Source organism: Ooceraea biroi, chromosome 6 (genome assembly GCF_003672135.1).
Source record: "Ooceraea biroi isolate clonal line C1 chromosome 6, Obir_v5.4, whole genome shotgun sequence".
NCBI classification, from domain to species: domain Eukaryota; kingdom Metazoa; phylum Arthropoda; class Insecta; order Hymenoptera; family Formicidae; genus Ooceraea; species Ooceraea biroi.
In genome coordinates this window covers 15,275,336-15,301,122 of record NC_039511.1, presented here as the reverse complement: position 1 = coordinate 15,301,122, position 25,787 = coordinate 15,275,336, and the positions used below count along the sequence as shown (strand labels likewise).

At 42.9% G+C, this 25,787-nt stretch overlaps 1 protein-coding gene across 10 annotated transcripts in view; it reads right to left on the bottom strand.

Moving 5' to 3' along the window:
* LOC105284583 (RNA-binding protein Musashi homolog Rbp6) overlaps positions 1 to 25,787 on the bottom strand; it is a 589,200-nt gene that overhangs the window by 366,114 nt on the left and 197,299 nt on the right. For all 10 annotated transcript variants that reach the window (XM_026970601.1, XM_026970605.1, XM_026970600.1 and 7 more), the window contains exon 3: positions 4,338 to 4,419. In XM_026970601.1, coding sequence (XP_026826402.1) covers positions 4,338 to 4,419 — 82 coding nt within the window. The remainder of the gene's footprint in view (positions 1 to 4,337; positions 4,420 to 25,787) is intronic.

Sequence of the window (25,787 nt, the reverse complement as noted above, 5' to 3'; positions counted from 1 at the left end):
AACATCCAACGAGGTGTTCTGAAATGAAGAGAACCGAGCGGAAACGTGAAGATGCTGAATGAAATCTCGGGGTCGCGCAACAGATATGGCGAAATGGCCGAGAAATTGGTTATCGAAGGTTGCGCACTCCCCTCGCGACAGGAGGAGGACGAGAGGCGAGGGAAAGGAGTGTCGAGGTGGCGCAGTACCGGCTCAAATCGGATAGTTTGTTCATTAGAGATATTTTCCGACGGATGGACGGCGAAAGGCGGTCGAGAGAGCGCGTGCTCGGCGTGTATTTGTCTTGATAAGTTCGAGGCAGGAAATGAGACTGTCGATAGGAGGAGAACTCGCGCTCGCCACCCTCGAAAGAAGCAGAACCGCCAGAAATGAGGATTTCGATTCGTTTAACGAGGAATAACGGCCGTATCGAAGCACTTCGCCTCCGGAGTGCAATCGTGTGCAAACGTGAGTCCCTCCTAAGGGTAAATGCCCTGTTAATTTAACGCTTTATCTATTTAGAACAATCGTTGTAGGAATGATCAAGCGGAGAGACAGGGCGCACGTTTTCTGAAAGTTGGCGATTCAAGTTGCTTCAAGTCATAAAGTATAACGTAATGGAGCAGATTGCGATGGGTTCAGTTGACGATTAACTCGAATATTGCGAGGAAGCGAAACGTCAGAAGCTTGATAATCGAAGAAGGAAAGATAAGGGGAAGCGGACTATCGATTTTGCAAGGTTGCTTACCGCCTCTCTCCCTCCTTCGATGCACCATGAGTTCCAAGAGTACTAAAGTTAACTGCATTCGAATATCCGCCATTATACATCGATCGCAGCCGGGATCTCACGGTTATTACGGCCGCTTGGGAAACTCGTAAAAGGGCGATTGAATCGACTGCATCGCGTTACTTTTATATTCCGTAGACGTGTATGAGAGTTAACGCTAATGCAATGGCCGTTAACTCGGCCGGCAGTGATCGCGCGTTCGAGAATCCAAGTCGTCGCATACGGGGCGTACTCGCTAGCTAGGGAACGATCGATCGTATCGGGGGAGACCTGGGAGTAGAAGAAAGTAGAACTGTCATATGTTCGGACATGCGACAGTTCTATCTTAAAGTCACGAGATGATATTGGACTTGAAAGCATCGACTTTTTTAACTAATCGGAACGACCGATATTATTCCGTGACTTGAAAGGTAAAAAGAAGCGAGAATGTTCGTGTTCAGATGCAAGATATAACGCGAATGATTTAATGGGACGTTTAAACCCGCGAATGTGCGCGTCGTTCGTATGTCAAGGAAGGATATATTAAATCATCGAATTACACGTGATTTCGCTCTTATCGCGTCAGAACCGCGGCGCGAACTCCATCGAAACTGTTATCGATTTTACAATGTGCTGCGACTAAAAAAGGGAATCACAAAGCAAGAGAGAGCGAGAGAGAGGACTTTCGTTGGCGTATCAGTGGGCAAGGCCCGTTTGACCTGGCACACATGCCGCCCATAGATCAACCAGAACCCTTAGGCCGAAACCCCACCACGCCACGGGCTAACCATTAATTTACAACCCGCAGAGTAACCCCATACCTCAACCCCTGCATACAGGATCCGCGTCCCCTTGCGGCAGATATGAGCTACGACGTGGCGCTGAGGGATTCAACCACCCTGGCTCCCGGATGGTCCCTTCTATCTCTTCAGTCTGTCTCCTCTGTTCGCCATCTCCGTTCCGCACCCACTTTTAAGCGACCTCCATTCGCCCGAGAAACTCCCCGTTACACCACGGCAAAGAAATTTAAATCTATCGACGGCGCCTCTCGATTAATCGCCGACAATTACCAACTGGCATATTCCGTATGTAACAATAGACAGATTTTGATAGATAGATTTCATTTTTGTTAATAACAAGATAAGATAATTATGCATAATAATAGAGTAATAATAGATTTCACAGCCGATAATTTGTTTAGAAATCAGCAAAGCTCGGTACTTGATGTTTCATTGTCAGTGTGGTCGTTATTCGAATAGAAAGGGTGCAATAACACCCTTCATTAATCGTCTTGCGTTTAATTCAGCATCTTTGACTAGAAAGCCGCTTCCGCGTTCAGGTGCTGCACAATCTCCGGATCTTCGGCTTTTTCGTGGACAAGACAGACTTGCCCGACTCGACATGTTCATAACGAGCTCGTTGATGGTTGGAGAACAAAACTCTTAATTGTCAGTGGACTTCAAACTATCTAAGACAGAGAAGAAAGGAGAGACGAGAAAGCAGCAGATTCGCGAAGATTGAGAAAGTGAGAGAGAAAAAGAAAGAGAGAAAGGGACAAAGAGGGAGAGACAGAGCAAGTCGCGAATGAATGCCAGCAGCTGAAAAGGAGTGGGAAACGCTCTTTGATTTTGCGGGCTTTATTTTCGCTTAATAAGCGGGTGCGAATAGGCCCGGCTGTTGCTTGCGCTTTGTAATTCGACGGAAGTAAGTTGTCCCCTGTTTCGTTTTGTTGTCCGGCAGTTCCTTCTCTCCTCATCCTCCCGACCTCTCCCTCTATCCCGTTCCCTTTCCTCTCCCCGCGGGAATGAAAGGAACGAATAATTAGAGAAGGTTGGCGGGCACGGCCCGAAAGTTTCTGGCCAATTAATTAGTCGGAGAAATGCACGGTACAAGAGGTAACCGGCGCATAAGCGCCAGAGAGACGGCAATTTAAACAGCGACAATTTGACTGCACGATTATCGCTGCACAAACGTTTTGACGGCACGCTTTTATGGCATAAAGAGGCTTTGCTCAATATAATGGCGGCTATTAGCGACTGGAATATCATAACGGAAGATCTGCGCGCACTATGAAACTTATAGAATTTAAAATCAAACGAACAAATGGATAAAATATAGCTGGCACTCTTATTCCAGCATTATTACAGTATGCATATGTAGCAGCCTTTTCTGCTAATTTTTCAAAGCTAATTTTTCATATTTACCAATTTTCCAAGTGTCTACGTATAGTCTAACGTAGCATAATAATTTTCTCGTAGCTAAATTAAGAATCAGAATAAAAGAAGCAGCGAACAGGTGTTTTGAGGAATTGCACCGCATAATTGCAAAAAGGGATTTGTTGTACACCTTTTGCAAAGCACACATTACATTTCGCTAGCGGTATCGCTATGCATTGACGAGTCATGCTTCGTCACGCGCAAGGGCGTCTTCGTTGGGATCTTTCGATAATAAAACATCATCGGCTTTACATTCGATGGGCGATAAGACGCACGCGCTCCCCTTTCGCACCAAGGTGCACTGTATATAAGCTGTTGGACGCACCCCTTCAACCCTCCCGCCATCCCTGCTTCTTTCGACCTTCTCGTCGTCGGACTCGCCCCTCGTTTCCTCCACTTAAAAACCGGTAATTACTCCGATGCTAGTGTGCTCCGGCATTTACCATCCCCGCTTCGGTGTTCCTCTGTTTCTGCTTAACAGCGACACTCGACGTGAAACTCGATTTTCGCGTCGCGCTGTATATCATTACGTTATACCGCGCATTAGTCTTCGTGGGACGCGAATAGCGCGGTGAATTAATTTCGCAGCCAGTATCAAAAACGCTACCGCAAACGTTTTGCATCACGTTGGTTCATCCAGAACCTTCTGCAATTTTAGTTCACATAATTTCGCATTATTTCGTATTTCTCTCGAAAAAGTATTTTAAACTTGAACTATTATTATTATTATTTCTCAAAATTAGAATATACAATAAATTCTAATTTAATATCGTATTATTCAAAACTATTTTAAAAGAATAAGGAAAAAAAATAGTATTAAGGAACATTATTAAATTAATATTAACATATTATTGTCATAATTTTGACTACCTCAGTATAATTTTGCTATTATGAGATTATTTTTTATTTTTTTCCACTTTTTATCCAATTTTGTTCCAATTTTTATCCGTCATAATCTTCCTTTATTTCCTGCGGGTAATAAGATCGGAAACGCAAAGCATATAGAAAGCATAAGAATCTGATTTACAAACCGATCGACTATACTTATTTTTGGCTGAACCAACCTTGGCGCGTCAATCATATTCGCGTTTTCTCCGCTTAACGACCGAAATAAAGAATCTAACGAAAATTCCCGAAAGACAGACACGTGGCTGTAACGTTATGAATTTCTATGAAGATATTCACATTTTCGCCAGACTTTCCAAGGATAAAAATGTGCTTAACACACTTTCTAAAGCTAAGGTAAATTGACATTTCTGGAGGAATATGTAGGTCTCCTTGATTCTTAGAAAATTGGAAACAGACATATAACGAGATATATTAAGATAAACTGAAAAATTAAAATAATAGAGATATTAAATGCATGCAATGCTTACCTTGATCTGCGCGTGGTAGGATCTTTCATGACCATGACCTCTGTGATGTCTCCATACTTGGTGAAATACTCCCTGAGGCTCTCTGAAACAATACGATAAGTTTATTACTTTCTACGCGACGAATTATCATGTAAATAATTTCAGTATCCATATGGATTACCAGAAACATTATCAAAGAATATTATTATTACAGAAACTGTTGCGTCCACCAACGTGAAAATGGCGACGCTGCGGGCGCGTGCCCTCCGCGCGGTACTCTCCGGTATTTTTCTCTTTCGGGAGAGCGGCGCGGGCAAGGAAACACTCCTTTTAATTATAAAACTTGTTTATTCGCACGCGACACGTTGGCGAACAAACCAACTACAAATACTTTATCCACGCTTATAAAATAAACTTTGTAAGGGGCTAAGGAGCGATGGATCAAAATACCACCAGCTGGCGATATTCGAGCCCCACCGTCGATGGGCTAAATAGGATAAATAGGCCAAGACCAGAAAACAAGCAGGTTATTTGTCGAGAAGTGTCGAGAGACAAATAGTGTCTGATTCAAGTCGGAATCGCGGGCGAATCGACGTAGCGATCGAATCGAGGTTATTGTTTAATCCATTTCCTTTATGTTTCTTTGTGTATTCGTGTTAAATATATCAGTCTGTTACTCACTATCCACAAGAGTCATCACTACCCTCAGAGGATCCATCCTGACCATAATCGATATTACAACTTTGAAACGTTCAACCGAATCCGACTTGTAACACGGCTCGCGAGGCTCGCGCGAGAAGAAGCGCGGAAGGAAACGAAATCGGCCGAAACGGTACGGCAATGGCCGAGCGACGATGGAAGCGGCCGAACGGTAGATGTATTATAACGAACGCGAATGGGCGCGAAGGTGCATTTAAAATAATCATAAAATAAAGAACGGATATATATGTATATCCGGTAATGGAGACGGGCCTCCTCACCGATTTCCGTACGCATAATTACCAAATTATCTTTTTATTTGGCAATTCAAAAGCTGTCACGTGTCTAATTTCGCGCACTTTCACGTCACCGCGCATGCTCGGTCGGTCTGCGCTACGCCCGTAGACCGCCGGTATGACAGATTTCCTAACCTCGAAACTGTCATTTTTCAGTAAGCTGTAACTTTCGTTCTACTTGAGAGCGACGATTTTCCTTCTCGCAATCGTGTTTTAGGACCAAAATATTAATTTCTACAAAGTTTGAAGGAAATCGGTGAGGAGGCCCGTCTCCTTAAGTATTACCTTTGTGTCTTTATCATAATACATTTTCCGTCATTTTTCACGAGTGTTTTTTCACGCAAATAAATGCCTCTGCTGAGACACGACATCGCGACGAAAAGCCAAATTATCCCTTCGCGCAGGCATCCGTCAAGCAAAGTTAGAGCTGAAGGCAGCCCAGAAGATCGCTGACGCTAATTGGAATTAGTAGATAACAACGCGAGTCGACACTTCGGAGCGTAATCCTCACAGTCTGATAAACGCGGTGCGTGCGTCCAAAGTAAAGCTTCAGCTTAGCACACGACCTAGCTTTGACGGCAGCTAATTCTACACATTGTGCACCTGCTGTGACGAGCTTGACCAACGGCCATTTTCCGCTGATGCAAATACGTGACAAGCAAAAGCTGACAAAATGCGAACAACAGTATAACAGTAGGCATAATACTGAAATTAAATGGAAAATATAACTAACAACGGATCGCGAATGACAGAAATATAGTCGAATGTTCCTTTTACCCCGCAATGCTAATTCCTCTAGTTTTTCCGTCGGAAAAATAACTTTGTACGATGAATTATTCACGATCATCGGGAAAGATGCATCATACGCTGCGGCAAATCTGCAAACTAAATATGGTTCTCAAACAGAGTCGGAAATGCTGGTATCTTCCAGACTGAACAACAAGAAGGAACACGCAAAATACAAATCCAGCCAGTCTGTCCCCTTTTTTACTTTTTAGTTGGCCGAGAAATTATCCAATCGCACGCGTGCCGCACGATCAATGCGGCCGATGTAACCAATGTAGAGCTTCCTCGCTCCTTTCCACCAGGGACACCCCCTTGACCCTTTTCGTAGGTTTATAGCGAAAGGCTGAACACTGGCGGCAGGCCAGCATGGCCGCGCTCCAAATACGTCTTACACCTTATCTAATTATACGCTGTTTCATCCAGTCCGCTCCGAAGGCTTCGTAATGTTCGGCGGTTACTTGCCTGTTCGGTCGCGAATAAGCTTCGATAAATCTTTAACGCGACTTTGCGATACATGCACTGTGATACATGAAATATGTATATGCCTGTTCTTCCGTATTTTCGATGAAACGTTATTCAATGATTCATATAAAATTCCTAAGATAACGAAATAATATATAAAACACATCATTTATTCAAGGTAACAACCCAAGACAATATCAAGAAATCCCGGGGATTGTAATTGTAAAGAATTTATTTGTGCAATCCTCTAGAAAAACAAGCAGTAACTTATTTATCATTAACAACAGCGCTTTTACTCTTCGAAATAGATAGAATAATTTAGAACGTGAAATATTACTAACAGAGAAATGATATAAATATAAATAACATCAAATTCGATATGTTTTTGATTAAATATTTTTAGGCTACAACTTGTTAACCAAAAATGTGATGTTTTCTCAAATGTTAAAACAATAGCATATGCTATGTTAATGACTTTTCATGTATCAAATCTATTGAATATAATAAAAACAACATCGTATCTTCGTTACTTTCCACACACAAAATGTAAAATGCATTCAGGCAGCTGTAATCGTAAAAGCTTGCAATGTTTGATAATTGTTATTGCCGGAACGTGGAAAATAGGGGATGACTGGACTTGCTAATTCAGCGCGCGGCATTAATCAATGAATTATTGGTATCCCTGGGTCATTAGCTGCCGGGCACCACCTGTTTGGTAACGAGCTTTGCGCATAAATTACCCCAGCCCCTTCTCCGTTAATTAGCAACACCAAGTCGAAATTCTTAAGGAAACGATACAGCGAAAACCTAGTATCAACCACGTCGACTAATGTTCGTTTCATGACTAAACATTCAAAAGACAATTAGACTAACCTGATGATATCGACGCCACCATTTATTACGCCATCATCCTCGTCAGAAATAAGATTTTGTTAGCAAAAAAGGACATTATCGAGGCGTGCCTTTTAATGGCTTTGTAATTTGCATTTAATTCGAAGAACTTTTAGGGGACGAAAAGAGATGGGATCCCTTCGAAGGTATCGTCATGAAAAGATCTGGAATCTTGAAAACTCGCTTTAAGGTTGACGCCTTGACGGTGACTGATGGCATTCTCTTTATCCGAAACTTGTAACCCTCTCTACTGATTCTAAAAAGATTAATAAAATGTTTAAAAGAAAATATTATTTTTTTATTATTAGAAATCTTGCGTAACTTAAAAGGAAATTTTATTTTTATTTATAACATACAAATTCCAAAATTAAAATTACATCCACACAATTTTAAAAGAAGCTAATTTTCTCACTTTTTTTCTCTCTACAAAGTAATTTTTTAAATTTGTCACAATTTAATGTTTCAGCACTGAAAATATTATCAAATTAAAAAGAGATGCCTCTGGTTTTTTAATGTGTTCTCCAGGTCATGAATGTTTAAAATTTTTATCTTCATCAAGACCGTGAACTTTACCGAAACGTAATTCTTAATTCTCGAAGTAGTCCCTTGTTAATTTTCCAGATTCGCTCCAGTAACATCAGCCTACTATGAAAATGTCATTAAATTGAGATGGGTGTACCCCGGCGGGCGGGCTTGCCAATGCTTCCCTAATTTGTCCCGACTCCCGGATTGATGGAAGCAATTTCGTCGTTCTCGCGAGAAGACGCTCTTAGAACGCGGCCGCGATCCGCCGAAATTTACGGCTGTCATTTCCTTAATTGTTCTCCGGCACAACTTATTTTTCACGCGCGCCTCGGCCCTCGGCCGCCGTCCCGCATTCTCATTTCAGCAACGTTGCAGCCGCTCGGAAGGTACGCTTCGTGCCTTGGCCCTTTGCCGGTGACGCGACTAGCTTACTCAGCCCAGAATTCCCCCGTTGTTCCGAATGGCAACAAACGCGGAAGCCGGGGCGATACGTTGCCGAGTCCGAATGAAGTAGTGCTCGGAGGAAATGGAATGTTTACTTGCAACTTTCTTTAACTGTGCTCTCAAGAATGCAGTAATTTATAGTGTTGAAAACAAAGAGCCGCAGTTCTCTCTCGCTCGTTAGAGTAGCAGCTGGTTGATTAATTGTGTACGTACGTACATACGAATGAAACAGACAAAGTCCACATTTTCTGATACTGATGCAATTGTTAACGTATCCGATTTTTTATAACGTAAAAACTCAGTAATTAATAGATCACTGAATCTGGTCTCATAATTTATAAACTTCTTTTACTAAGCAACTGAAAAATATCGAGGTCTAAAATTGATTTAATGATCTGCTTTATTATCTTTTCTTTCGTACGTTTTTATTTTATCTTTCTATATTTCAATTGCTTTGTTTAAGACAAGAAATCTAAACACTTGGAGAATTATACGCGACTTATGCGCAACTTATATACTCATAAATGTTTTTAATTAAATATGTGTAAGGCAATAGAATTTGCAGTTTCTATCTGTGCAGCGGAGGAAATTACAGTTAAGAAGTTTACGAGCGGTGAATTTGCCGAAGTAGCATGCATTGTACATCACAATGCGTTTTGCATTGGTGATGTGCCAACCATGGTTCCCTTCGGCAAAAGAATACTTCTGCGTTTCTGCCGAGTTTGCGAACTTACGTTTTATTCTTACTTTTTAACGCAAGACGCAGCGTTTATTCAACATGTTCACTTTCTTCGTTCTCATAAATACAAAGTACATATCTCTTCGAATATTTTGACAATTTGAATCCTGTGCGAAAAATCATCGCCGCGAAATAATTTCGTGGAAGCTTAATTATATCAAAAGATGATCAAGATGCCAGGGATTTCGATAGTTGCTGAAGTATCGTCCGAACAGCTAATCCAGAATTTCTCTCCTGCCTTCTAGTTCGCAAACGTCGATGTTGCCCTCGGTTTGCCTCTCATCCCTCTCTGTCCCTCTTTTCGAGGAGAGGAAGAGAGATCTCTTGCAGCACGCCGTGCTTGGAGCACATTGCTCGCTGTGCCACGGCGAAGCTTCACAGAACCGAAACTATCCACACGGTAGTCAATGACGGAAGGTGGAGACGGCAAGGTGGCGGGCTCCATTCAAATGAGATTCAACGCTCGGGAGAAATCGGAAGAGACGCCAGGAGGCCAACGGGGAGAAGGCGGGAGACGCAGAGGGCGTAGAGGCGAGGGTGAGCACGGTGCACGCTGGCCTCCGCTCTCGAGTGTTTTTCTATTCAGAGAAGACTCGCATAAAGTCCTATATACCAAGTTCTATCCTATCCTATCTCTCGGATCCCCCAGGAGCCGGGGCAGGATACCGAACGAGAGAAAGAGAGAAAGAGAGAGAGGAGAAGGGGCGGTTCCCCCATTCCGGAGGGCCGTTCATTGAAACGAATGGCCTTGTCCGCCTCTTCCTCCTCGTCCCTTCGTCTTCGCTGCCTTCCTTCACCCTGTGCCTTTCCCATCTTCACGATCTTCCCGCTTCTGTGTCTCCGTCCCTCCGTCTGCCTTCCTTTCTTTCTCTTGCCCCTTGACTGTACCCTATCCCTGACCCTCGAACGTGCCTCTTCTCTCTCCCCTTGCCGATCTCCAGCCGTGCTTCTTTCTTCGCTTCTTCCTCGAGTTACGCCTCCCGCGAATCCGCCAGGATTACTTATCCACCGCCAAAGGACGCTCAAGGCTCAACCTAAAGCATCATTTGAATAAACGCGAAGTTACTGCGCGCCTGTTCCAGGCAGGCAAGAACGAACGAGAAAGAGGAAGAGAGATAGAGATAGGGGGAGAAAGAGAGATCTGCAGCGTGCACCCAAGACTATATTAATGGCGTCGTGATACCCCTCCGAGCAAAAAGAGAACTCCTCATTCCCTATTACCCGCGGGATGAGATCCCTGTCAGCAAGGATGTCGCATCTTCGGCAATGGGTCACCATACCCGTTGCATCGTTTTACTGTTAGAGTGACGCGTCAAGATGAGAGAAGAGATAAATATTTAATTAATTTAAAACAATCGCATATACCGAAACTTCCTATTCCTTAAATTCCTTAAATAGTTAGCGAGAGCAACATGAGTCTATCTATAGTTAATTGTACGAGAAATATTTTTATATAAATAATCATTTTATAGAATAAATAATTTACAAAGATACATATAGAAAGAGGGAACGGAAAAATTGTTATTTTCTAAATTCAGAACTAGAAATCGAAGAAATTATTAACTTCTATTTTTGTGCGAAGCTACCAGAATTAGCCACGAGTGCGATGCTTACGCACGTCGTCGACAAATATAAAGCAGCGATGCTATTAAAGACGTTGCGTAAATACGCTTTTGCGTAAATTAAATTGGATGAATGCGGATTGCGAACACAATTCCAAGCGTTGACTTGCGATGCTACGCGTTTTGCATTGAATTATTATTAACGATATCAGCGTGTTGTTCGTATGTGTTATTCATACGATCAGCTTGTCACTACGATCCTCCTGTATGCGTGTGATCAATATTACTGATAATATAATTTTGATTAAACAGTGAGTAATATTCATAAATGAAATACTTAACGGAGATAGCAGATAGCAGATATTAATGTATCATTAACATAAAAACGTATCAGGCCTTGCGAGTCCTGGGAACTCGGACAAAATCTAATTTTTATCGTAACAAGTCTTGGAATTTGTTCGTGCATGACGTCAGTGTTCCTATTATTATATTTCCTACTAGTATATCACATTGATATACTCAATATCAATGTGATTCTTGATACATCGACAGTCCACTTTATAAATGTCGCAACGATAAATATCGAGAGAGATAATTTCGTAAAATATTCATACAATCAGTCGAAGTTAGCGAGCCATTAGCCAGATAAACAGAATCAATTCTTCATCGTCATCCATCAAATAATCCCTAAACCGCCAGTAATACCGTTAAGCCCGAAAATGCCGCAATTAACGATCAATACTGCCGTCAGTGTATCGTCAGGATGGCGTATTTCCCATCCGCAGCCATTAATAGTGCTATTGATATTCAATATATACTATATTAATTATCATGCAAGGAGGAGTCCAGTGAACGGCCATGCACACGATGGCCCAATTGCCGGCGACCTTTCGCGTTCAACAAACTCCTCAGCCGAGTGATGCGGCAATCGTCCAGTGACGTCGTCAGCGGCGTGCATGCGAGTAATAAAATAAATGAATAAACATTGCCGTGTGCGCATGTCGTATCCTACATGAAAATTCCTCGTCCCCATGTTCTCGCGTGTCTCGCGCGGGAAGACTCGCCGCGAGCGGAACGCCGCGTCTCTCCCGCGTGCCGACGTCTATTTCGGCGTGCGCGCAGCATCCCAAAAAGATCGCGCCGTCCAGATCCCGTCGTGATCGTCGTCTTCATGCGCAGCGACGAGCCATTAACGGCAACGTAAGCGTATACTTGGAAGTCCGGCTGAGAATCGCGGCGTGCCGAGCGGACGAGCCGCGCGGGAATTGGACGTACCGCTCCGGACGGTAGCGAACCAATTCCAAATTGCTGTAGTCCTTTTCGCGAACGAACTGGTAATGGTTTTTCTTCGTCGGGCTCGCGGCCAACCCGACCTCGTGCATCATTGATAGCCAGCCCGAAATGTTGTACACGGATATTAGAATATATACGAGAACGTTACGTAAGAATCGATACCAGATTATATATTGCCGTAGATTCGCGAACTTGTCGAATTACAACGAGTCAAGATGGAAATCATAGAATATTAATACGCGCGGTTGGGAAAAATTAATATCAATTATTTCGAAATTAAAGACATGGTTAGGGGCGTCTCACAACTAATTACGTTTTAACCCTATTTTACTTTAACGTAATTACAAGTAATTCTTTACTTCGGCGGATATGAAAGTAAGAGCGAATAACATTTATTTCGGGTCACAAGGGTTAGCTCGAATGTCAGATCGACGCGGCGAAATAGCGGACGCCACGAGGAGGGTAGTAATAGACGGAGGGTAGGTTGATTCCCTACGCGCGTCACGGGGTGAAACGTAAGAGGGACGACAGAACCTGGAGCCTACCTGGCTGCGAGCCAATCCCGCTTTCAGGGCTCGCGATAGCACCGCGGTTGATGCATAGTGAGAGAGACTGAGAGAGAGAGGGGGGGGGGGGAATGCATAGTCGGTGCATAGTAGGCACCCGGTGGAGTGCGCACCACCCCGCTACTCTCCACTCGGTCGCATAGGCGCCCGCATTGCAGCTATGGCCCACCATCGTAATGATGGTAACCCAGGTACGACCACTCTCGCCACCCTCCTTCTTTGTCTCTCTTTGTGCCGCCCATCCGCGCACAGTTACCCTCCAAGCACCCCGGCGAGGCCCACGGACTCTTTGTCGCCAGCCCCTGCTTTTCTGCTGACACTTTGCCGCGAAGTGTCTCCCCCCGCTTACGTTGACCGCGACTGATTTTCTTGATGGCATTCTCCTCCTCCCCCTCTCGTTCTCGAGGACTCTCCACTTCCGCATCTCTTGATCTTTATTTCACGTCACTTGCGATTGATTAGATCCAGCGACAAGCTTGCGGCTGACAATGAGATGGCGATTAACTTAATAAATAGCACCGGCGACATTCAGAATGAAGTAGGAGCTCAAAAGAGAATCCGGGGCTTGGATTTATGGCTGAAGATAGTATCGAGATAAACATTTTGTAGAGCAACTCGGGAAAACGTCGTTATCTTGAAAACGTGTCATCCTGCTATGCTATTTATATTAGACGCTTTATTTTATTATCATCATGCAGATGCCTTAAGAGTACCTTAAGAGTACCTTTTCTCAGCCACAAGATATTTATACATATATGAAAATCGATAAAAGGTTGTTGAACTGCAATATACAAGCTTTTAGCTATGCAGGTAAATAAGATAATTCTATTTCCCATTGTTTACCGTCTTTTAAAGCTCTCGAAGGTGTTTAATGTAGAAAATTAATGTTAACGACAAAAGTTTTCCGACAAAAATTGAAATTCCGTAGTCATGGGCAAATACATTATGAAACTCGATATTTCGAAAATCGTGCGTGCATCCACGCTAAAAGCGAATTTCGTTTCCCGGCGGACTTGAGCTGCTCGACTTGAAGAGATCAATATCTGACCGCTGCCAGGATAGCGGAGGTTAATTCCATTCCGTAATAAGACGGATAAGCGCCGGGACGACTCCGCGAGCCTGCAGAAATGGCGATGCAGCGGCTCGAAGGAACGAAGGAAGGGCAAGCCGACGGCGGAGAACGAGAGACGAGGGCTCCATTCTTGTTACTCCCGGCGACATCTTTAATTCATCGAATGCGGATTGCGGGCTGAATCCTTGATGAGCTTTATTCCACATCCGCGCGCTCGAACTATCGGACCCGATGAGAGATTCTCATACGATAATACCCATCGCTAAGCCACTGTTCCACGTCTTCCTTACACCGGCACCTCCTCCATCTACTACCCCAACCCTCCGCCGGCTGTCCCGCCCCTTGCCGCTCCGCAAGTCTCTTCCTCCTCGTGTATCAGCACCTTCGCCACCAGCTCTGCCCACTTAAGAAGGCTCTCGACGAGGCTTTTTCGTTTTCGGCTCTGTCTCCCGTCCCGAACCTCCGACTACCACTTCCGCATCGCTCAGCTCCTTCCAATCTCGGACCCTCAATCCTTTCTCGGGTTTCTCGCGGTAAATCGCGCGGAAAACTAGCCGGTGAAGATCCTACCTTCCCGACCCGCGGCCCTCATCTCCCCAAGACATCATCGTTCCGTTTCGTTTCGTTTGTCTCACAGCTGGATACTATCACGAATTGCGTCCACCTTCTGATAGAAACTCTGATCTGTACCGACGTATTTTGTATCGACTTGTTTGCTACTCCTTTCTCTTGACAGTACCCACTAAGGGAATTTTCATTAATTCGTTCCGAATTTTCCGAGTGATTTAATACATGTGAAGAGACGATATTCTCCGTCACATCAAATCGCGATAGTTTTACTTACGTGCAAAATAAAAAAATCAAGATGAAAGTGATGATAAATGTTACAGATTCTACGCACCTTTTCTTATCTTACCGAGTCTTCGTCTTTGATTTAGAGTTGACTTTCCTGAATAAAAATGTCAAGACGGCAATAACTTTTGAATTATAGACGACTGAACGATCTTCTTTCTTCATACAATTCCAAACGGAATTTACTTGATGAGTTTTTATCTCGAGAGCCAGTTGCAAGGATATTTAAAATCGAATGTCAAAAAGTTATCTAATTGATTGAACGTCGTCTTATTTAGTAACTTTTTTTCTATTCACCTGGGTTAAATATCTCGACGACGAAGACTTGAATTATCTCTCAGTGGAAATAAAGTCCACTTGAACCTAAGTAAAGAATAAACTCCCCTTACGTTGTTTGTATTCTGGAACTCTTGGTTACGATGGGTCCCGAGAATGCAAACGGAGAAATTGGAATTTCCAATCTGTCTCTAACGGAAGCGTTACCCAAAGAGACGAAATTTTCGCGAGAAGCATCCCGGCATCACGTTTATTTCCGTCGCACAAAGCATTCTTTCTTTTAAAAGATTCCTCGCTGAATCTCGGCCATCATTGGCGAAACGGCCGGAAATCCGACGAGCGTGCACCGACGATCGCATTCATCCTCTTAAATTTTTCAGTCGTCGGCCATCGGTTTGCGAATTTGATGAGATCGTATCAAGTTATAGTTTCATGCTTGAAGATACAATAGTAGAAAGCGAAGTAGAAATGCGGACTCGCGAGCAAAGCCCAGAGAAAGAGCAGAGTACAATGCGTGGCAGACGAGAGAAAAGACAAATGAAGAAACAGAGTAAAAGAAAAAGAACAAAGAGAGGCAATGTTTCTATTTGACTCCAAACATTTGTAAAACTGAATAAACAGTAATAACAAACTAATCCATCTCGGATCAAGTAGATGTGAAGTGGTATATGTAATATAAAATGAAATTTTATAACAAAAGGAGAAAAACTGCTACGAAACATTATTATATATTCTGTTTCCTCAACTGATGTAAGAAGTATGATGCCAGTCGCGCATGAGGCAAGAAGAAGAAAGAAAGGGAAAGATATAGACAGTCGCGCGATTGCAAAGAGAGTCTTCGTGCCAAGGCCGCCTTAATAATTCAAATCTCTCAGTACTCGAAAAATTGAATTTAATAATTCAACCCAATAGGAAACCCCGGCCGGTTACGAACCGGCAGAGCCCCGATCAAAAATGCAATATCCCAGCTCGATTTCTTAATCCGATTTCAGTAGCGTGCGCGCCTCGCTCGCAATCGGCAGCTGGCTCAACCCTTTCTTCCTACCCGGAGCTACCTGTTTTCGCGTATCATCAGGAAGAAATACGCGGAGGAGGGGTGCGATATAGCGATCGTGGAACTCCGATAGCGATAGGGGATTACGGTAACCATTCGCGACATCGGGCATGCCGCTACGATCACGCGTTACGTGCGCCCGTAAAATCGCATTTACGTCATACGCTGTCGGTTTTAACCGATTTGCTCTGAACCCTCGTTCGTCAGCACGCACGGGATGTATGTATGCATAGAACGATGTAATAAGTACCGCAAATATATTTAATGGACGAATCGAGGATCACGCGTGGCGATCCTCCGCAGAGCGTACATTAATCCGCCCGCTTGAGATATCTCGTCCATCATCCCTGCTGACCTGTTCGCGTTTGTTTCATTTAGCCTCCATTCGCTCGCGTTACTTAATCATCCCCCTTGCAAAAACATTTCTCTGCCAATTACAGATTCTTTGATGCGCCCGAATCGATTGATGAAGTCGACCGCTTTCAGGTGCGCGGTGCGAATGCAACAACTTCGAAACGCGATAAGCTCGAGCTTGAGCGGTACAATGCAGATCGATGCGAGAGCGCGTTATCCGAGAGCTTGATTCGCGCTACACTTGAAGACTAAACGCGATCAATGGGCGATCGGCGGTGCCTTGCGCCGTTGTTTGTGCAGCGCTCATCACAAAAGTTCGCTGCCAATCGACTTCCTGCGTTTACATTTCCATTCCCGTTTCGAGCAAGAAAATTCGAATAAGGGAAGCTATATTGCCTCGTGTCGAAACTTTCCCTCGGCACCCTCGACAGGCAGCAATCGATAGCTCGTATGTAGAAAGTATATATGCAATTCATTCCGCTTGTTCGGAGAAAGTCCACTTGATATCTTGTCATGTAGAGACGGAGACTCTTTATATATATATATATATATATATATATATATATATATATATCGCCTACACTCGTATGTAATTCACCTGTCTGCTGACAAATAATGGGAACTGCGCCTTTGAATTACGGCGCAGTCGAGCTAGACGCGCCATGCAATAGATCTCGATTTATTATCGAAGCTTGGCCGCGCGACTGCGAACGTCGTTGTTACGGCGAGGAAGAGTAGAAAGCAGAAAGACGGGAACTCGTGCGTAGACGTACGAGTTAACCTCCGTTAACCCTGGCCTGTTGAATTCAATATATTGATGACGTCAAACTGTAACATATCGTATAGCTACGAGTGTCCGAGCAAACCGTGCGAAAGTATACGAGATGCCGGAGCGAGTGATATTTTAACTCGTTCTATCTCGAAACACGATCTCTCGCATAAGATCATTTTATAGTTATTATGCCTTTCCTCGTAGGGCCTTTCCGAATGGATAAATACGAAAGAAAAGTTTAAAAGTTGAATAAAAAGTTTTACCGTTTTTCAACGCTATTAAAAGATGTTTCTATAGTGGGAGAGAGAGAGAAACTATGTATCGAGAAATTATATATATATTTAATTTATATAATTAACTTTCAACTTAGGAAAATGCGATATGAGTTAGTTCAATTTTTGCGGTAGGAAATCATTTATTTATCTGACTTTACTATCATTTGTAGATACTTGTAACAAGTTGTACTTTCAAACAAGGGTTAATTGTTAGCAAGCCGCTGGATGACGCCGGTTAATCGCGTTCAATAGCTCAAGAGAAACTGAATGAGAAGTAAAGCGTATCTACAATCAATGCCAGAAAACATCGGTAAGACGGCCAAACATAGATCGCTTATAATTAGTAGCTTAGGGGCGGTCTTAGCTTGATACGTCAGAAAGTTGCACATTGGTCACGGATATGGGGCAAAATCATGCCAAGCGTAGTTATGCAACGAGAAAAAGGAGAAAAAAAACGAAAAAGAGATTAATCGTATAATCTATTGCGCTAGATTGCAAAAATATACTCTTTTACTGGTCTGGTTAATTCTAATTTCTCGTTCATTTTATATGAAACACGGTTATTACTAAACTGTTTCGGAAAGAATAATTTTCATATTATACCGCAACTTCTTCCTATTCTCATAAGCTTTATATAGAATGTCCCACATATGCTCTATTATATTTATCGGAAATAGCAAATCTAAGAGCAACTGTAATGGTTAATGAAATATTCATGACGAGATCCATTATGAGTATTCATTCTATTTTTCGTAGCACGTAACATTAGGCGTTGATAACAGGATTGGCTGATCAAGATTCGTTGATTAGTATTTATATCGATCGTGTTTGGGCCGGATTCAACCGGGCTAAACTTGGCGCAACTTGGCGCCATGATGCAACTTGCTCTATTAGCCCCAATATCCCTTTCCTAACGTGACGATGAAAGCTTAAAGGTATTACGCGGATTTGTTATCAATATGGACGATATCTATGTGATGCGTACTTGGATCAGCTACAAATGTCCAGTTCTATCTCGATTAAGGAACGCTCCCCTTTCGAGAAATATATCACTGATGTCAGTAAAACAATCATATAATTGATAATTATATCAGCATACATACATTTAAAATAAATTTGAAATATTATTAAGATATTGAGAGAAAGAACTTCGAAAACGTACACACAAAATAATAATGCCAAAGACACATCGATTATTAATTCATATATACATTTTATATATAATATAATTATAACATAATTATTGAAAGTTTATAATAAGAGATCAACAATTAGCGCGAGGACCAAGCTGGTTCGAGTTTCAGCCTTCGTGCCAGGGTTCATAATGTGGATTTAAGCAGATAGGAGCTGCGGCAGCTCGTCGCAGGAAACAGTTAAATGCGACGAACGAACTATCCCCCCTTACCCCTGCTCCTCCTTGAAACGTTATGTACTCCTCGGCGACTCGTTGCTCGTAGCTCGTTGCGACTCGAGAAATTGTCAGTGGAAAAAGGCGAAAAGGAAACGGCTCTGCCGACCGTTACGTTTGCGTACGTAAGAGGCCTTAATTCCCAACGTATATTTAAACTCCTTAAGCCGCTTGTTTTTCTTTATCGCAGACTACCGTCCTTCTCGTTGTCCTCGTCGTCGTCGTCGTTCGCTTTTCAACCTGCTCTTCTTTTTGCTTTCTCCTTCCTGTTTGCTCACTTCGCGAGACAAACCCCGGCCCGTACGGAGAAGGAAACTTCCGTCCGATCGACGGAAATGAAACGTCGAGGCCGTGGAAGTTCCGGCATAAACGCGAGTGTCCGCCGCTGCCTCGGTCCCCAAGAAAAGCCGACGCGCCCCGAAGCGCTTCCACTTCCGCCATTTCGATTTACCGGCGGCGAAATACCGTGCCCGTTCGAGTGTGTTAAAAAGCAGGCCATAACGAGAGCGATCGTACGTTCCTCGTTTGTAACGACCGTGAGGAGCGTGACTTTCGTGATTACGATTACGTATCTTCCTTGCAAAAATATATTATGTATCAGGTTTCCTCTGTTCTGTTTTCAGTACATTTTTAAGTAGTTCAGTAGATTTGAAAAATGGCAATTGCTCACGACAATCGCCTGCCATGACACGATATTTTGTGAATAATATGTGACAAAAATATAAATTGCTTTAATCGGTTAATATTGTTCGATTTTGTAAACTCTCTTGCGTTTTATTTCCATTTTCAATATTTGATTTTTGATATTGGAAATCGCATCAGTCCTGTTGTATATGCATGAATATTGCATAATCTCTCAAAAAAGCATGTTATCTATATAGTTGCCTGTCTGTCACAATGCGGATCATGCATTTTGACAGTCTATATAATATTTAATATTTCAGAGGTTTATTGCTGTCAAAAATTTTATTCTTATTTGGTGATTGTGATAATTTATTGAATTATTATTCATGATTCGTTAATTACAATCCATATACGCACATATAAAGAAACGCGTAACACATAAAACTCGCGGTTGTAATCGTAAAAAAGAAAATATCGTAAAGAAGAGCACGTATCGCAGAAGAAAGGAAGAAGAACGACGAGCAGAAAGCCAGGGCTGGCCGCGGTTCGCATTCGAGAGATTAATTCTTTCGTTGCGGTTACGTCGCGAAGACGAGGTCGCAAGCTCCGCCGCAAGTTCGAAAGCTGCGGCCCCCGAATAATGCAACAATCGTGTTCCGGCGGCCTGTATCTCGCGTCGGTGACCTAACCGCCATCCGTCTCTCGCTATGTACCGTCGGGAAACACGCAAATGCAGTCACAGCATCCCAGCCTAGCCTCCACCCCCGTGTAGCTTTGAGCCAGCTCTGATCCAACCCTGTGAGCTTGTCTTTACCAGCCGTTTCTCCTCCATTCATGCGTGCCGATCCAAGTCGACGCTTGCACTTACTCTTCCGACTTCCTTCTTCCTCGTTTTTTTTTTAATCGTTCCTTGATCATTCGTAAGCCGGCTGCCAATACGTTAATCTCGAAGATTACCGAAACTCCTCTCCGATATTACATGTAATTCTACCGGTTCTATTACTCGTAATTCTACCGATTCGACTGGGGAACAGAGAAATCTCCTCTTTCTTCTTTCTGTTCTTGCTTCGAGACTTAAATCTTAGGAGCCGAATTAAATTCCCACTTAAATCTCTCGGTATCGCTACTGTAGGTTTGTCTCTATTTTTGCAAATTATTTTGGAGTTTAAGAGAAAAACGCTGCCGATGTTTCCCTCTCTCTCTCCCCCTCTTTCCGGTCAACAAACTCTCTCCGGTCCGTTTTTTCTAAAGAGACAGCACTGTCATACGCTCTGCAGCACACTGTGCAATCCAATGATGCCGATATCCGTTTTCCGATCGGCATGAAAATACCCTCGGAAGTCTGTTACCTTTGTTCCCCTCTCCCTTCTCCCCCGTTCGTCGACTGCCTGACCATTTCCCTTGCAGAGCCACAAAGTCACGGTCCACCGCGGACCTAAGCTGGCCAGTGTTTGACCTCGTCCGGCTGGCTCGGCACAGGAAACACACGAAACGTTTTCTCGCGAGCCCAGCCCTCAAACTAGCCCCCCTTCGCCCTTCCGCTTATTCCTGCATTACTCTGTACTTTTTACCGACCATGAAACCTCAAGCGTACAAAGGCCGTAGTCGAGCGAGAAGAAGCGAAGACGGTTTTGCTATCTCACTTCGCTTTCCCTACGCGAACCACAATTCTATGACTATCCTGGTCGTTAGACACCTTTGAAATCAGAACTGTAACGCAACTGTAACGTAGAATTGTATAACTTTGTTGTAGCATGTTTCATCATAACAAGTTGTTATTAGCGTTATTAGCCGAAAGACGACAAAAAGAGATTTTTAATGATTATTCTTTGGATCATTCATGGTCGGAAAAATATCGATAGATAAAATCGTGTTTAATTTAATTAATAAGTCAAATAAAACATGAATATAAAAATACTTGAGCCTTTTAAGCAAATTATAAATCGTAAAAACAGGTGCAATAATATAATACTGCAAAATTACAGGCTAAATAATATAACAATCATATAAATGTCGTAATTAGTACACTCGCTGGATTCTTATTACAGTAATTTGCAGTCATTATTATGATAATCCCTATGATTAATAATTGTTGCAATTATAATATATTGCAATAATTGCTAGAAAATTAATAGCACTGCTATTGTCTGTAATTAATGTTTTACCTACATTCATTAATCCGTTTGGTATCGAGTCTCAATGAATATCTGTCCGAACGCCACGTTTTCTACTTCTCTTCTATTTTTTCGACCACATCCGAAAAACTCTTGTGCCGATCATTTCAGTGGAGTTGCATTTGGAGTACGCCTCCGCCGCGAAAAGTTTGTCCAGAAACTTCTAACGCGCATCACCGATGCGAAAAAAGCCCACGAGCTCGTCAATGAGCTCTCGAAACTCCGAGCTGCCATTGGCGGCCAGAATTATTAGGCAGAATTTTTTAAAGCGCTGTGGATCATTCGCTTTTATCTGAATTTGCATTCGTCGAGCCTGAGACTGGAAGTTAGTCAACCAGTTGAATTTTGAAAGCTTTTTCCTCTCAATAGCGCGAAATAAAACGCGATGAAATTGTATTTTAAAAACTACGTAATTAATCAGGTAAAATACAATAGATACATTATACTATTGTCATAATATTAATTAAGACCATTTAATGTCTGATTCTTGAATAACTTCAAACATCAAAATTTTTCGCACGAAATATGATAGGATAATTGTGAAGATATCGGACAACTGCAGGATTCAAAAATATAAACGTTATTAATTCATAAATATGTTCGTAAACAAATTTAAATTAATTATCCAGATAATGACTTCAGCTCATCGATTTATTTCGTATCAATTTATATTTCTAAAACATATCGCTGATACTTTTTCGCCACTTTAATCTTTTATTTAATACAAAAAGTTAAACTTTTACGGAAATAAGGTGGAAATGTGCCGTCATTCGTGCGTGATTCCTTCAAGCAATCTCATAGAGACCTTTTCCAAATGAGATTGCAGACACTATACTTCAGCAAAAATTTTTAATATATTCCACATAAAAGTGTCTTTGTAACCGAGCTTTCAATTAAAATTCTGCTAAAGCGGAGTTCACTTAAAATTAATTGGAAAAGTAGGTCGTGTTAGTAACGAGAATGCTGGAAAGGGAGAGAAAAATTATGTCCCCAAACCGGTCCGTAACGTTTTAATTATCCTGGGGTTGGCCGGCGTAACACCCGCATCCGCGCGAATTTATCAAACGCCATTTTTAATCGGATCAAGCGCTACCCCCTTTCGAACGTTTTTCGCCACCCCATTCGCTCGTTGCTCTCGACCTCGATCAAAGAACAAAAGTCGAGTGGCCAGTTTGGTTTTTCCATATTCTCTGCGCTGTGCACCCTCTCCCGCCCCTTTGCGTTTCTATCGTATCATCCCGCTTCACCATTTCTTCGTTGTCGCTTAAACGTCATTCTATGCGCCCAGTTTTCGGATATCGTATCGGTCGTTGTCGCGATATCGAACTCGACGATCCGTACGATGTAAACTGCCCGATGAAAAAAAAAAGCTGGATAGAGGAGGACGAGAACAAAATCGCAACGATGAAACGTGCCGTGCAACAGCTCGCGAACGCGAAATTGGACACGTATCGGCGTGCTTTGTAATTTACTTTTTACACGGTAGTACATCTGTAAACGTAATATATACCATTGTTGTACGAACTACGCTATCATCGTCGTATTAATCAATTAACGTGCGTATTCCGAGATTTTTTGGTGCTGTAGCGTTACTCTGCGATGTTCTAGATCAATACGTTTCGCCACGACACAGTAATGTAACGTTTTTGGAGATTCCTGGATCGTGAGTATCAAAAACGCCGCAATAACTGTTGCTCGGATATAGCCGCAAGCGAAAAATGGTAACTAAAGTTGTCAACAGGCCTTAACAGATTAATCATTCAAACAGATTGGACAGCAGATTTGAAGCCCATTCTTCGTTAATAGAAACGTCAAAAAGCCAAACGGTTTTTGGATTATAAGCAATTAAAGATGAAAAGCTCTACAGGAATCAAGTTTCACGATCGTGCTCCGGCAAATTAATAGCCATCGTTTATTCCATTTTGACAAAAACAAATTGTTTTTAATCGCGATTATTAAAGGGCGCTCATTATCAGGAAACACGTGGCATACGCACAAGTAGAATAGAAGATAGAAATATATATAATATAGACCAATTTATATACAAGTACAGATCAATCAGAATATTACTTCCAAACTTCGAAGAAAGAATTCTTTTTTCAATATTCTGCGTACAACTTATACACGTGCATAACGGCTTATAACGTAAACGCAGCACGCTCCGCGAAACATACGTCGCATCCGTCAGCGGGAAGGAAATCCGAAATCTTCCGGATACATGGAAAGCGGAGCCGTGCATCGCGCACGCGGGTCCGCGCGCCGATTTTCCGCAACTTGCCGACTTCTCGGCAAGACGACGGTCCGGCAGCACGCGCGAGCGGAAAAGCGAGCCGCGGTAGCAGCGCGGGGAATAGCGGCGCGTGCCGAGAATACTTCAAGAAGAAGCATACTTTAGCTACGTCGTAAGGGCTGGGGCACTTGGGATGAGTTCGGGAGAAATTTATAAAGGCCTACGTGCGCCGGCTCCCCGGCACCCCTGCGCGGTCCTACCCCGCTGGACAGTTCCCGTCCGTAATACTTTACGGTGTTTGTTTCTGAGCGGTAGAGGTGCCTGGGAGAACGAGGGGGTGGGTCCCTAAAGCGTCGCTCGCAGTCGGTTTACAGGGTTCGTAAGACGCGACGTGAATTCGTTGGTGCACCTATTGCGAGGGATAGAGGACGAGAGACGAGAAAGAGAGAAAAGGAGAAAGAGGGAGGGTTTATTGCATGTGCAAGATTCTCCGCTGGCACTCGCAGGGGACGCTCGTTTACGTCCCTCGTGAAAAACAGCGTGCCGCGTTTCTCGGACGAGTTGCGTGCAATTGCAAGTTAAGGGAAACGCCTCCCCTGTCCTGACTTGGTAAAATCGCCTTCTCGATTTTAGCCCTCACGGGGTTACAGCTATGCGGCAATATGACGAATTACGAAGCCATTAATCGCGGCGTCAACTAAATTCAGTTTTCCTGCCTTTTTTGTTATCAGAATAATATTAATTAGAAAGTAAAAGTTTTTCATCTCAAAGCGACTGTTGCGCGCGTGAGTTTATGAAAAACTAGAGGTGTCAAGAAAAAGTGATTGGCATTGAAGGCTCGGAATCATGATCAGCATAGAGATCCACGTTGGCACGGGTTAAGCCAAGTCTAAGCCATGCAAATGTTAAATTTAGTCATCAGCACTCGCTACGAATGCAACTCCAGTTATGCACCTTGGCGTTCCAATTAACAGAGGACGGGAGAGCGCCCCATAAATCGCCGGCTTCGTAACGAAATGGAATTATGGAGGCCGGTGGGCAAAAGTGAAAGACGCATTAATCGTCGCGACGCATCGGGGTAAAACGGATCAGCGCGCAGCGCGACGTCGGACGGGGGATCCTTCTCTTCTCCAGTCGTCTCTTACAGTCGATGGCATTCACAGCTCGTCCGCGAGGCGAACTTAATACTGGCTATAAATCTCCCGCTCTTTCTCATGTAAATACGAATCTAACCGAGAGCCAGTCCGAAACTCTTCCTCCTGCTTGGCGAAGTACCCGACGAATATCTTTCTTCTTGATTCCCGCTGTCTCTTTCTCTCTCTTTCTCTGTCTCCTTCTTTCTTTCGTGTTCTCTCTGACGTGCTCACAATCACGCAATTTAACCAAGCATCAAAATTATCCGCAATTCCCCGATCTACTTAACTATTCTCGCTCACGGCCATTAGATGGAATACACTTGCGCGCTCTTGTTCGTTCACTTATATTGTAGTAACACGCTGCTGTATTCCTTTTTTATTTGCGTGGATCCGAATAGAGATCACCATGCGGTAAATCAGATAAATAAAAGATGACGAACGAAAAAGAAAAGGGGATCGGAATTGCACGTTTGCGACTCAGAATCGCGACGTAATCAATGCAATTATCGAACAAATTATTGAACAATAATATTAACATCAATAAATATTATTAATACTAAAAAGAACGAAAGAAAATCACGATGCGCGCGAGGAAGAACAGCGGATAAATTACAATTATAAAAACGTACATTCGTTCTAAGAATCGATTTTAATTAAGTCACGCATGTTTTATCCGTGCTTGAAATGGTGGAATTAATAATTAATTATTATGCTTCAACAAATATTTTAATATATAGAAAGAATATAATTTAATATATAAAAAGAATAATATAATAACGCATCGTGATCGCATCTGCAATTATCCGGAATCAGTAGCGAAATATGTACATTTACACGTTTTCCTGCAATTTACACGAGATAGGAAGATACCCACGTAACGTTGACACGAGGAGACATTAAATGTGGCTGTATAACGTATATATGGAAACCGTAACGTGGATACCGTGAATTAATACACTAATCCGTGAGTAGATTGTGCGA